Raw genomic sequence first — 15,100 nt, 5'->3', positions numbered from 1 at the left:
GATTGAAAGTCCTACTAAAAACAATGTCGTACTGAAAATAACATCTTACTGTATTTACAAAAAATATTTTTTATAGCATAATTTAATAGCAAGCCTCTTTTTCCTTACAGTTACGTCCGGTCGACGGAGACATATCTAATGCCAAAACATGCTTTGTTCCAAATGCGAAGCATTAAACTTCAAATTGTCAGCCAGTCTGCATTAGTGTTGTTGATTTTATTGTCATTCTAAAGAAATCCTTTGAATTCAAAGAATTCATTCATCGTGTTCAGAAATTTTGTATACTGACAATGACAAATTAGTGTGACTTACCTATCAGGTTTGCTAAACTGGTTATCTCCAAATGGAAATTGTCTACCAGATGTACTTGTTGTGTTGGTAGTGCTGGAATATTGACTAGAACTGTTTGTTGTACCATCTTGAGGCATGGAAGAAGACTGTGACATACCAGACTGGGCTGGCATAGGAGGCTGACCAGGCATTGACGGAGGCATAGAACTCGAGTGTGGCATCATTGGTTGAGATGGCATTGATGGCTGTGCTGGCATGTGGGGTGGCATGGATGAAGAATGTGACATTGAAGATTGACCTTGCATTTGTGGAGGCATTGAATTAGAGTGTGACATCATTGGCTGTGATTGCATTGGAGGTTGTCCTGGCATTTGTGGAGGCATTGAATTTGAGTGCGACATCATTGGTTGTGCCATTGGTGGTTGACATGGCATTGGCTGCTGAAGTGAAGAAGGGTGTGGCATCACTGGCTGGGACACCTGAGGCTGACCTGGTACAGAATGAGGGCCCATGGACTGTGGTGGTGCAGTCTCTGGCATGCTGCTGTTACTGTTACTATCCTGATTGAAAATGTTTGGCTGGCTTATTGTTGAGGAATTTGTAGATGTAGAAATACTTGCTGTGGTCATTGATGTAAATGTGTCACTGCCACTGCTTTGTAGTGATACATTAGAAGACTGTGATATCATACCGGAAGTGACTGGCATTTCCGTATTACTTTGTACACTCCCGCTATTTGAGGAGATCTCTGGTTTCATTGGCTGTGAGGAATGGGATTGGTGATTCATACCCATTTGATTCACAGGTCCTGCATTACTGCTTGGAGGCATATTTGAATTTTGAGATGGCATCTGCCCACTGTTTGGGGGCATTGGAGAGTTTGACTGTGGAATTGCAGAATTTTGAATATTAGAATATGGCGGCATTTGAGGTCCAGCATTTTGTTTCTGATATGGCTCGTCAGCAAATGGATCTTGGCAGCTAACACTGTCAGAATTACCTCTCATCATACTGTTAGGTGGCATCATTGGTCCATTATTTGGGCCTGGAGAATGCCCCATGTTATTTCTCATCATTTGTTGCTGGTTCATGCTATTTGGGGGCATCATACCAGGCTGATGACTTGGCATATTTCCTCCCGGGCCCATATTGTTATGTGGCATCATGCTATTGGATGGCATATTCATATTGTTTATCATGTTATGCTGACCCATGTTGTTTGGCATCATGTTTCCCTGCTGTGGGCCCATACCTCCTGGACCCATCATACCATTTGGGCCCTGCATACCTGGACCCATCATTCCTCCTTGAGGTCCCATGTTGTTGCCCATCATGGAGTTAGGTCCACCTTGCATCATATACCCAGAGTTTGGATAATTTTGATGACCCATTGAACCCATCATGTGACCAGGTCCCTGCATACCCGGCCCCATGTGATGTGGACCTCCCATATTGTTTGGTCCCATCATAGGAGCCCCATGTGGACCCATATTGTTCATCATGTGATTTCCCATCATGCCTTGCCCCATGTGACCCATACTAGGGTCATTCTGCATAAATTGGCCTGGTAATCCATCCTGGGAACCTTGTGAACCTTAAAAAGTTTAAAACAAATATTATACATTTTGAAATACAAACTTATTTTCAAGTTGGACAGCCTGTATATTCATGCATTTTTTTGTTATCTAGTAAATACAAAAATAACCTTTTTTCAAAATTATTTACAAATTATCTCTCAAGAAACTTTCTCCCTTTCATTTTTTTTATCTGAATTCCAATTTATAAAAATAAGTTAAAATTTACAATTATTGGAGAAATAAGTGAATATTTATTTACCTGGTGAGGGAGCTCTATTCCTTTGTTTTGCTGCACGTTTCTTTTCCAAATCATTTTCCATCTGAGCCAGTATTGGTGCAGGGTCCATTCCACCACGATCAAAGCGACATTCAAAGGCAAACAAAAATTTGATATAGTTCTTCTTGAGTGTAAATGCTGCACTTGCGGACCCAGAGACATTTATCAAACCACAAATCTCCTTCCATTTCTTTGCTTTTGTTACCTGAATATAACAAGTAATACCATAAACAATCATATACACTGTATTTTCAAATTAACTGAACTTTTACATGATCATTTTAACAATGATAAAAGCATTTAACAAATCAGATTTCTGAAATATTAATTTTTAAAAACAGTTCAAAATAATATACCAATTTACAAAAGCACAAAAAGTCTATACTTTAGAAAATACCTAAAATCCATGATGAGAAAATCTACTACTATACATTAAAAACAAAAACTTAATCTTACAGTAAACTTTTCTTTTAAAAATATTAGTTAATATATTAATTAACCTGCATTTCTGTACAAAATTATCTTCTGTGTAAGATCCAAGACTTAATTTGTATGTGAAATAACCTTTACTTTGTATGCAGTGAACTGTATTTTGTATGTAATACAACTTGCATTTTATTTTATTTTATATGCAGATAACTTTGTTTATATTTCAAGATTGATCGCATGAGTGCAATAAACCAGTAATCAGAACACAGTCACTACCCTAATTTCGTTTGCCACTTATATATTTATTGTCTTGCATGTCAATACCCTGAACTCTGTATCAATATAACACCCACCTCTACCATTCCACCCTTCTCTTGTACTATCATGTAGAGACGGAACAAATCTATTGGTTGTTTACTGATCACAGGCATATTAGACATTGGAGTTCCCTTCTCATCCAAGTATGCAAACAAACGGTCAAGAAACAGCTTCCTGCCTGGTTCCATTCCCATTTCATACAACTTCATATGGTCACCATTACCAGACTTCTGCAAGGAACCAGTCAAGAAAATATAGTAAAACAGTTCATGTTATTTGTCCGAATTCTAAGAAAAATTATGTTGCTTTAAAATCTATCAGAAGTCTTCTAAAAAGATACAGAAAATATTACTACTGTCCCTGTTTTAATTACAGCTAGAAGAAATAAAATATATTAGAAACAATGAAAGAACATACATTTATCATCAAAGGACATGTTTCATCAAAACATTAATTCATACAAGAAAAATTTACAATGCTTAACGGAACGAACGTTAAGTTTACCATCTACTAAACTGATATAAACACATATACAATATTATAACTATTTTCTGTATATGAAACAATTAAACAACATTAAAAGACAAGATTTAATAGTGTAAAATGCCTCATGCATAGTGCTGAATACAAACATGTGGAAGAATGAAAAAAATGCATGGAGATTCACTTATGCAGAGACAGCCAATAAAAGAAACATTCAGTATCACAGCATTTTATCATGAAAATGAATAAAAAGTGTAATCTCAATACAAAGAAATGACATGTTGCAAACAACGAATTTTAATGAAATGGTTTTTCTTAATTTTTGTGAAAGAAATATATAGGTGCTTTGGTAATCTTAATTGGTATATACCATATACAAACATGGATGGGGAGTTTCAAACAGGGATAAAAACTAAACAGGTTTTTTTGTGTTTTTGTTTTTTTTCTTCAAGTTCAAAGATGGCATTCATGAGATATATCAATGATATGAATGGTGTTTTGATGAAACATGCCAACATAACAATACATAATCATGTCTCATGCTACAGTCACTAATTTAAACCAACAATCTAATATCTCCACAATGGTCACTTTTGGTGTTTTTTGTTTTTGTTTCTTTTTCTTCTTTTAATATTGACATGCCATTATGGATTTATGTAAGAGAATTGTAACCCAGAAAACAACAATGGCTGTACCATATAAAGATAAGAATTAATACGAGGAAACCTTTTCTACACAACAAGGATTTACAAAAAGTTTCAAAGAATTTAAGCAAAAAGAAGTCCTGTATAATCAACTGGCAGGAAATATTTGCACAAATTGTCATAAGAGTACTGCTGAAGACGGAGGAAGATTAAATAACAGATCAAATAGTTTTCAGTGTCTCCAAAATTAAATATAACCGTAAACTGATAACATTTGTATCTATTAAGATTTCAAATCACAAAGGAAAGAATTAAAATTAGTATCACAAAGGGAGGCAACTGTAATTTACTAAAAAGTATTTTAACAGTATGGATCGTACTTCTGACCTTTTTTTTAATTTAATCAAAATAACCCAAACCAAAACTTTTCCAAAAACAAATAAAATCAACAAAATCAATAACACAAATAAAAATATTATTGAAAACTTTTCAAGGTAACTTGAATACAAAGAGCTGTGCATGCAAAGGAAAAACAAGAAAAAAGAATATTTAATAAACTCATGCATGATTTACAATTATCTCTCCCTCACTTATATATAACAACAATGAATTATTCTCACTTTACAAGGATCTCTAAAGGTATGTATATTAACACACATTGTTTTGAATGGCGCTAAATTTGAAAATATGACAAAATTTGTGTACATTTTAATCAAGAGTTCCTTCTTGAATCGAGTCTTTTCATTTTTTTTTTTTTTGGTAAAAACTGACAGTTACAGTCTCCTATCACATAGTAGGACTTTCAAAAAACTAATTTCTCACTTCCAAAACATCATTTGGTTACATATACATACAATTCACAAATTATTCCATCAAGAAACACACTTAACTTTTTTAATATGAAAAGAGGGGGAAAAAAAATTTTCATTCATAATGCAAAAGGAAGCTTTAAGTATTTTTAAAAAACCTTTTTGCTCTTCTATTGTAATAGTTTTAAGTAAAGTGTATTTCAAAATGAATAATTTGTGTATAAGAAATAACAGAACTACAACTGAGCAATGCAACCACCAGGCAGGGTTTCAGATTTTTATCCCGCAATGATATACACGATACAAAGACGGTGTGAAACAACTGGCATGGCCGCTTCATGCCACTTACTGCTGAATTGGACCAGCCACTTGGGCTTCCTACGTTGTCAATATCCTCATGTGTGCCTGAAGAAGCTATGCTTGCCCCGTCCGGTGACGGGGCCACTCGGGCATATGGCAACTGTGAAATGCCCGTATTATCCTAAAAATCAACAGCAGCAACAAAGTTTATAATTGATCTTTAAAAAATCTCACTGCAACACAAATTCAATAATAGGGTGATCTTTGCTTTAATCACACTGCTGGTTTAAAACTGGACTCGGCAGTCAATATTTTTTAAGGTTGATAAAGAAATTATAATTTTTCACATACGATAACAAATTATCTAAAATCATAACTCTACCCTGAATTGATAAGTTAACTGATATCTGAACCGTTAGTAACGTTGTTAGTAAATGTCTAAAAAGAAATATTCATTACAGATGTGACGAAAAACCCTACCAGATAAATTAATTTATGCGACATAAAAGTACAACTTACTGTTTTTCTTTTCTTTTCTGGAGGTTCATTACTATTTTCTTGATCACCTATACTTTGAGGAGTTGGTATACAGTTCTGCATGACAGGTAATGGTTCCATTGGTACTGGCTGACTATCATTACTGTTACCTGCTTCTGTTGATAAACTTGTTACTGGACTGGTGATACTTTGTGTCACAGTTGTTGTTGTCTCCACTACAGATAAATATATCAAATAATTATCAAGAGCTGTCTGTTCAGCTGTTTGATACACTTTTCTCAGTGTTTTAGAACTGAAGGTTAACCAACAAGACTGCAACCAACTGGTCTCGTGACAATGGCTCCACATTTTCTGAGCAAGAAGTGGAGCAAAAAACTGGTCTTACAAGAATTATCATAACATTCAAAATGCAATGTTACAATATTGTTATAAACTATTAAAGTAAATTAATAATCAATTCTCATTGGACAAAATGAAAGAATCTCAAGTTTAAATGAACAGACTTAGAAATTTCTTTTCTCTGAACACATTTTCCAAAACAGGAAATTATCTGTATTGATGTGCGTCATTAAAATAGTGTGCATTATGAATTATGTAATCTTCATGAACCTATATCATATTTAAATTAATGGTTATAACATTTTTGTCCAAAGAAACTTTACTGCTACTTACCAGCAGATGTAGTATTTGCCTGTGTGGTTATGGGATGCTGTGCATCATTTGGAAGGGTTGTATTTGATTGGTTCTCATTTTGGCCTGTTTCCCCTGCAGGCATAGAATGGGAGGCATCAGGACCACCTACACCTGGCATTCCATTGGGACCAGATATTGAATTAGGTTGTACATTAGAGTCATTATTCATCACTGGTCCCATACTAGTTGAATCATTAGAATGTGATCCTGCATCTGATAGTGTTGATGCTGGCGTCGACACAGGCTGTGGCGGCTGCATATTCGGGTCCTGCATTGAAGGACTAGCCATACCCATGTGTGGAGAAGCGGTGGAATTTCTCAAACTGTTTGGTATATTTGTTGGAGGTATGTTTGTATTTGTCACAGATTTAGACTTTGATTTTGACTTTGGAAGTGGTTGTTCACTATTATAATTATTAACACTAGAACTATTATGCATCTTTCCTGATGGAGGCATATTTTGACCCATTACATTTGGAGGCACAGGTGAAACAGAGTTCTGCTGATGTGGTGACAGACTATTTGTTGAGTTATAACCCATTTGATTCATCTGTCCCATATGACTTAAAGGGCTCATAGACTGGGGTGGCATGGAATGAGGTCCAACAGGCATATTTGGATTATACATTCTCTGCTGTGGTTGACTTGGTCTGCCAGGACTCGGTTGTGAGCGTGCAGCTGCATTAGCCGCTGCCATGGCTGCTTGAGCAGCAGCCTGAGCAGCAGTCTGAGCACCTTTGATTGGTGTTTGACCTTGAACTGGCGGCACAGACATTGGTCCATTGGACCCAGTACTTGTGCTCGACATAGAGTTAATATTTGATTGTGGTCCATTAGCACTAGGTCCAGGACTTGTCATGCCCGGCGTAGGACCACTTTGAGGACTTTGTCCAGGGCCTCCATAATTTCCATATTGACTATTCATTCCCATCATGCCTCCTTGATTACTGTACATATTGTTATAACTAGTTCTACCCATTCCAGGGCCACTCATATTGTTATACATTGGCTGTCCACCAGGTCCAACCTGATTCGGTCCATTATACATGTTTTGTGGGTAATTTCCCATTCCTGGGGTTGGACGCATTGGAAAATTCCCTGAAATTTAAATGAATTATGTAAATTAATTAATTACTACAAATTTATAATAAAAAAAAACGTTGTTAATATTATAACTTTTCACTTTTTATTCTTAAAATGTAAATTATAAATATTTCATTGCAATGCAGGAATCGGTAAGTCTAAAATTGATTCATGAGCATATTTTTATAAATGGCTTCTCATATGGTGCTGCTGCCTTTTTGTCCTATTGTACAGTGCAACATAATACCTTATGTTGTTGTGGTTCTCCTAGTATCGGACAACCGGACGGACAGACAGACGGCAAAGGCAAAAACAATAGATCTCCCAAAAATTTTGGGAGACATAATTAGTGTGGATGGATGGAATGGTTGTGAAACAAGAAAGGAAAACAAAGGTTTAGTACCAGATACTGTGCCATTCATACTTAACACAAATGCCACTACAATTAACACTTTAGACTTTTGCTACATAAAAACTGCTAACAGATACTAACAGAATTTAGCATACAATGTTTTGCAAAGAAAAGTACTAAGTATGTCAATTACTATTTATTTACTTTAGTTGTAAACAGCATTTATTGTTTTTAAAGGTTTTGTGTTTAATTTTCAATGGGAGAAAACTGGAAATTCTTATGTCTTGAACCCTAAAACCTGCTGAAAAGTGGGCAGCCTTTGCCAGAGCTTATAACCAGGCAGCCTTCACATCATTGCAGTATGATCATCCTCTATACTGTTGACTGACCAACGTCAAAATTGTCATTGTGCTACCCCATAAAAACTGATAACAGACAGTTCGGAAAATGAAAGCTAAACAAGTCCCATTTCAGACATTTAGCAGGTAAAGTATGATGCAGCAATTAATTACTCAGCAGAAAAACCTTCTCACCACATAGAATATGACTTAAGTCTTGAATGTCAGATATTTGAAATTGTTCCATTTCAATTAACTGAAATATACAAGTAAATAACTTCACAAATGTGTCAATTATGTCGAATGATTTTAGTTACCTCCTCCAGATTGGGGATATTGTGAATTCTGGTAATGATGATTGTACGACCCCGGTTGCCCAGGGCCCATCTTGCCTTGGTTATATCCTCCCATCTGATTGGGCCCCATGGGTGGGGGCATCATCTGCTGATTATATCCTGCAGAGGGAATACAAACTATAATTAGTAACTTTTAATCTTACCTAAACCACTACTTATTTCATTAAATCTTATTCTTTATATCCTACAAAGTATCATATCAGAAGCTTTCATCTTATATTTTAAGTTTTCACTTCTACCAACTCCTTTTACGACAAAACGTTTACAGAAATTTAAAGGTGGTACTCTATAGGTCACATCATTTAATTTTTTATCCATAAAAAAAATTTCCATTACCAATCAGTTCCATTTTCATTTTGTGCATAAAAATTAATTAGGGGAATACAAGAGATAGACAATCTTTCATATGTTACATCTCTTACTCATTCATGTATACACAGGAGAGAAAACAAACGTTCTTTTTCATTTTCTATGTTGTTTCTATTACTCTTAATATCCCTACTGAGAAAATCACAACATATTTTTTCTCGAATCCATTGATACTTGCGAGTCACAAAATGATAAATAAAAAAGAACATTAGCAAAAATGAACCTTTTTTTCCAAGTCAGAGATCAATTTTTTCAAGCACTTTCTGTTATGCAAGAGACTTCTCAAATTAAAGCTGTCCCACTTCCAAATTTATTAGATATAAAAAGGTCTTAAAGACTGGGACACTTGAATTATGAATTACATTAATACTACAAAATTGGATGAATCCTTAGATCAATTACATATGCATGTCATTAACATGGTGACAAAAATCCTCCTTTCAATGAAGTTTCCAGTAAATTGTCAATATTTAAATATTACAATATTGTCTGGAAGCTCATATAGTTTTCTACTTTTAAAATAGGCCAGTTTTAAATGCCCAAAAATGTGTTAATGTTGGAATATAAAAATAAATGCTGAAAAATCTTATCAGAATTTTTAAAGTGTCTGAAAAAAAAAACCACTGAATTTAGGTATAATCCTGCAAAATATCATGAAGGTTCAAATGGTTATTAATCTTCCACAAAACTGAAAATGTTTTGATATATATTAATATAAAAAATTAAGATAAAGAATAAAGTTTATACCTGGAGCTGGCATTGGTGACTGACTCATACGTGAATTTTGTTGTGGACCATCCTGTTGTGAGGGGGGACGTGGGGGCATAGGACTTGCACCTTTAAAAGAGAAAAGAATATACTTTGTTACTATTTCTTTCAACTGCATACTTTCATCCATATAGTATCTGTATTTTGTCACATTATAAATAGGACAAATGTATCTGTCTATGTCCCTTTTATTCAATACCTTTAAAGCTGCGAGCATCCAGAGGCTCCAAAATATTTTGAGAAAATCAAATTTGAGAAAAATTAACAAAGATTTTAAGAAAAGTAAAATGATTTAAAATTCAAGAAATAATTTACATGTTATATGCGATAAATGACCAATTTTTGCAGTGTTTATCACATATTTTTTTCTTACTGCTTGACTAACACAGTATGGGCTTATTTTTGCCTATTTTGACCTCTTTCTGGTAAATTAACACGAGTTCTTAGTGCTGTTTGTTCACTTTACAATATTTAAGTTTTTAATACATTTTCAAGATTTTCATGAAAAATAATATAAATCTGGAGGCATGCTGCTTCGATGATATTCAATCTAAATATATTTTCTAGTTCATAGACTATGTTCTTGTGCTCTAAAGGCATTGTATAAATAACACAGAAAAGAAGATACAAATTCAGAAAGGTTATTAAGTTCCCTCATAAATACTATCACTTTCCCTTCCTTTTATTATGCTCAAATAAAAGTTCTCACAGTAAATCATGTGCTAATTAGGCCAACCAAAATTCTCTGTTGTTTATGGTAGAATCATACTTCACTTCTCTTTTTATGTTCTTTATGAAAGGCCAATTAAATAACATACATTCTACTTCAATACACTTTCTAGTACAAGATTAATTATAGTAATATCTGATTTGTATGAATGCCTGCTGTAAGCTATCTGTTATAGTAATCAATTACTACATTAAAACAGAAGCACTTGTAAACTAACACCTTCACGACTCATTTCCCCTCAATTAAGATAACCATCTCAACAATGTGAAGATAACATTTAGCCTGGCCTGACCTTGAATTTCAGCTTATCTACATAACCACCATCAAAAGTAATAAATCTACCTCAACTTCTCACTATGCATTAAAACAGGTGTCAATGACATTTGTGACCTTATATCTATGTGCCAATTAGCAGCTATAATTAGACCATCATAAATTCCTCAGTTTTACTATAAAATATGGGTCATGGTTTTCCCTCAAAGCTATTATTAAAACTGGCAATGAGACAATTATGCCAGATGTTTTACAAAAGACTTGCATTAATGTAACACATCTGCACATGAATGACAAACATTAATCTCCTCTCTATCACAAAACTAAACAAACATCAAGTAAAGGAACTATTTACACTTGACCTTTGACCCCCAAGGCGGATGAGCACAATATAAATTCTCATCCAATACACTCTCTTATTTATTGGGATTTCCCACTTCAAAAGAATTGCTCATGCTGTCAATAAAACTAGGTCATGATTCAATTTGCGCATGACATAATTATGACCTGTCAAACAGACAATAGGATAATGCATTTGTAACAAAATTACTTTTCACAGATGCCGAGTATTTCTAGTCAATGATTTAGATTTTTTTGGCCACTATTACCATGAAATTTTATGTTTTAATTAACAAATTAAAAAGTTATATCAAGGAAAAAACTGTATCAAAGTTGTGACATGCAAGTGGATTGTAAATAACCTTGGAAATGCTAGTGTGAATAGCTTAGGTTTGAAGATCTCCCTGTTTTGTACAAAACTAAAAACTTGATTTTTTTACTTTCAGGTTCACATCGATATTTACATGTTTAAGAAAAAGAAAAGGCACAAAAAACTTCTTTTTTTTCTCTTCAGTCTTTAAAAAATCTTAACTATATTTGTATCATACATTCTAAACCGAACATCATATAAACATGGGTTAATCATGTTACAATGAACATCCTTGTTAAATGACATCCAAATGATTTTCCTCCTTGAGCAAAAAAAAAAAAAAAAAGAAACAAGGCAAAGGAGCATAGAGGTGAAGAAAGTCAAGAGCTTCTTTATCACAACCTTCTTCACTGTTTGCTTAAATGACAAGTGAATTATCATCATGAACATTATTATATACCTGTATTTCATAACCATATTTAAGTAAGTATCTACATGTTCTTTGACTAAATAGTGGGGTTTTTTTTTTTCACTTTTAGTAGAATGGTGGCAGGGCCCATGAAGAGGGAAAAATTGTGTTGCGGAGGGGGGAAAGGGTAAGTTAGAAACGGATAAAACAGTCCTTTTTTTCCCGTCAAATTGTTATATAACACCACTACTTTTAATTGTACTGGGTCTTACTATTGTGATAAAATGTATGATAAAATGTATCTCAAAAAGAAAAGACCCCAAATTGGCACTAAAAAATCACTGACTTGGTTCTAATATTCATCTGCAAGTTTTGCACTTTTTTTAAGTTATTGTCCCATACTTAGCCTATATTCATGGGAATATATATATAGAACATGCCTTAAGTTTTATTTAACCATGTTTATTTTCATTCCAGAGCTGTCATTAATATTGAAAAGGGCATTTCTTGTAACATTTTTTAAACATCTCACACATGAAATCATGTTGCCTTTATTCATTGCTACTAGCTTTAATATATAACTAAGAGTAGTTCCCCTTTCAACATTAAAGTTTCAGTAAATAGAAACTTGAATATTTGAAGCAATTTGTTCATTTTTTTCTTTCTATAATTTGAATAAAAATCTTACATCCATCTCCCAATATACTTCTTCCCATTTATTAAAAAAAAAAATTTAAATGTAATATTTCTTTATAACATTTTTTTATCAATCTCATATTTTGACATGTTTAATCCTTTCTCTTAAAACCATCCAATCTTAAATTAAGACCTTAAATTCACACTTCTTAAAAGCAATTAATACAATGCGGGAGAATATTTCAGTGTAGTAGGTATATATATGGTAATTTTGTTCATGTTTACATTATACCTAATGATATGACCCCTGGGACTATCTTTCCCACTAATGACAACATTTTCATTCATAAAATTTCATAGCATGCCTCATCTGTCAGCATATCGGCAATTTACTATGAAAACACTTTTCTTACTACAAATATTTCACCAGATAACATCTCCCAGATCTTTCATACACTTATTCAATTTCATTGTCTATCTGACATATGAAATTTCAAAACAATCTCATAGTTAATGTTTTTTTTTATCAGATTTATTTCCTATTTGTAAATTTGATATTTACAGGAATCACAGGGTAGAATTTCATATACATATACCTAATTTTTGACCTTCCTCTCTCTACTGTTGATTGTTTTTCAAGACCACTGATAATTGAGATATTAAATTTCATTTATTCTATTTGTTAACACTTTACTACTAATTAAGCTTTAAACCAAATTGATTTTCTTTACTTTATATTATGTGTTTTCAGCATGGGATCATTGATGTTAGTCATCTAACATACCTGAGATAGAGGCTGGTGTATTTGACCTTGAACCTACAGATCCTGGTGACGGTTCTGGTCGAGATGAATTGCTCATAAGAGTTCCCTCCCCTTTTACATCTTCGGTGGAGGAATCCTGAAAATAGACAATTTTCAAAATATATAAAACATGTTGAAAATCTTTTGTTTTTGAAAGTCTGTAAAAGAACAAAACTTAACAACTGTTGCCTTATAAAAGGTCAATCCATTTTTGTATAAAGGAATATTGTCTGTGGAAAAAAGACAAGACTAAGTACTTTGTATTTTCATTTTCATTATCAATGCTACCAATATCTCCAACAGAAAAACAACCTTGCCATCAACAAGAATAAGGAAATTTGGTAAGATTTAACTGCTATTTTATGAGAAGAAAAATAACTTATTATTCAAGCAAGATAATGAAACAATAAAACATCATTTTGACCAAATTAAGATCTCATAATTCAGCCAAAAATAAAGCCAAGTTTCAGGCCTCTTTTTCAGCTATCAAGAAAGCGATACATAGTTCAACTACATCCTGCCTGTACATTGTTTCAACAGTATAGTATGAATGAGTCATTCAGTGCATAACCATTACAATATGTCCTACAGTTTTATACAGAGTAATATATCTCTCATATACAATTTAATAAAACTAGTATTTTTGTTACTGAGTCAATATCAGAAAAACATAAATATCTTTTTATAGAGATATATATATATATAAACTACAATGTCCATAAATTTGTACTAGACTACATGCGATTTAAGTCAACTGTGTATGCATACATATAAATGTTATCAACTTAACAAACCTTAACAAACCAGAGTTTAACATAGACATTTACTATATATATACCATTATCTTCGCTTTTCTACATTCTGTAATATTAAATCTTGGTGTTTTTTCATCACTGCCTACCAAATTTCAGCAATATCATCAAAACAAATGACCAAAAACATTTTCCACTAATAAATGATTTCCTTCAAAAAACCACTATACAAAAAAGGCCAGCCAATATATATCCTTATGTGTATAATCGTGAAGCAAACTTAGCCAGCTATCTTAACACAGGTAAAATGTTCACATGAACAAATACAGTCAGCAAAGATATGGTAAAACTTTGTACATAGCATACAGGTAATAACATTGAAGCGAAAATGATCGCTAACTTCATCAAGTTAAACTGACGTCTACCAGGGTCATACCAGTAAATATTTTATGTCTCGATTCCAATATCATTTTCATAAATCATTTTAATATTTTTCTATTTGTTTCCATAACCATTTTTCCTTAATTATGGACAAATACCTATTTAATTGAAAGCAACCTGCACTTGAGTAACTTGACATATCACACACTGTACTGAACTAGGCCATATCTCCTTTATAGCATTTTAATATATTCAATAATCAAATTAATAAGAAACTGCTTTTAATTGTTCCAAGAACTTGACGGACTGTCTTGAAATCTTGTTTTAGTCTTGCAAAACAAATATTATCTGACCAAATTAAACTAAAAACAATTTTAAAATATGCCACAAAAAAGATTCGCCAATAATGATATACCAGAGTTGATCTTAAACTTTTTGGGGCATTCATAGAGCAGGAGATTTAATAAATCAGTATGAACAAATTACCCCAAAGTTTTGAAATGACCAAAACCTAAACTATAAATTTTCAAGAGAAACATAGCAGCAATTTTGCAGACTGTAAGAAAATCAATGACTGTTACAGGATTTTTTTTACACTGAGCTATACTGGCTGTAGTGATATGACCTATGCCACCAATAACAATTGCACTACAGAAATCCTGGTAATCTCACCAAAACTAGAATTTTAGAATTCTATATGTGAATGTGCGAGTGGGTTGGATAAAGTACTGTTATACAGCTAAATGACTGACTTAACACCTTGTTCACAGACCCACCCCCACCTTCCTTTTGTTATGTACAATCTTGACCTGGAATAAACTACTTTTGCTATCAGTATTCACATTTTATATTCTCTTATTGGATTAATGATTTGGAAGGAAAT

The 15,100-nt window shown here is 33.2% G+C and overlaps 1 protein-coding gene across 8 annotated transcripts in view; it reads right to left on the bottom strand.

Annotated features, from left to right (window-relative positions):
* Positions 1-15,100, bottom strand: part of LOC132723527 (trithorax group protein osa-like) — a 47,633-nt gene that overhangs the window by 12,887 nt on the left and 19,646 nt on the right. For 7 of the 8 annotated variants that reach the window (XM_060708248.1, XM_060708249.1, XM_060708251.1 and 4 more), the window contains 9 exons: positions 13,067-13,181; positions 9,565-9,654; positions 8,410-8,547; positions 6,299-7,417; positions 5,648-5,841; positions 5,178-5,309; positions 2,928-3,122; positions 2,128-2,350; positions 313-1,885 (listed from right to left, as the gene is read on the bottom strand). In XM_060708248.1, the coding sequence (XP_060564231.1) occupies positions 313-1,885; positions 2,128-2,350; positions 2,928-3,122; positions 5,178-5,309; positions 5,648-5,841; positions 6,299-7,417; positions 8,410-8,547; positions 9,565-9,654; positions 13,067-13,181 (3,779 nt within the window). The remainder of the gene's footprint in view (positions 1-312; positions 1,886-2,127; positions 2,351-2,927; positions 3,123-5,177; positions 5,310-5,647; positions 5,842-6,298; positions 7,418-8,409; positions 8,548-9,564; positions 9,655-13,066; positions 13,182-15,100) is intronic. The other variant, XM_060708253.1, reaches the window with a different exon arrangement.

This window comes from Ruditapes philippinarum, unplaced genomic scaffold (assembly GCF_026571515.1).
Source record: "Ruditapes philippinarum isolate M1 unplaced genomic scaffold, ASM2657151v2 ctg169_1_1_1_1, whole genome shotgun sequence".
In the NCBI taxonomy this organism is placed as follows: Eukaryota; Metazoa; Mollusca; class Bivalvia; order Venerida; family Veneridae; genus Ruditapes; species Ruditapes philippinarum.
The sequence above is the reverse complement of the archived record's forward strand: the minus strand, read 5'-3'. Positions and strand labels throughout refer to the sequence as shown.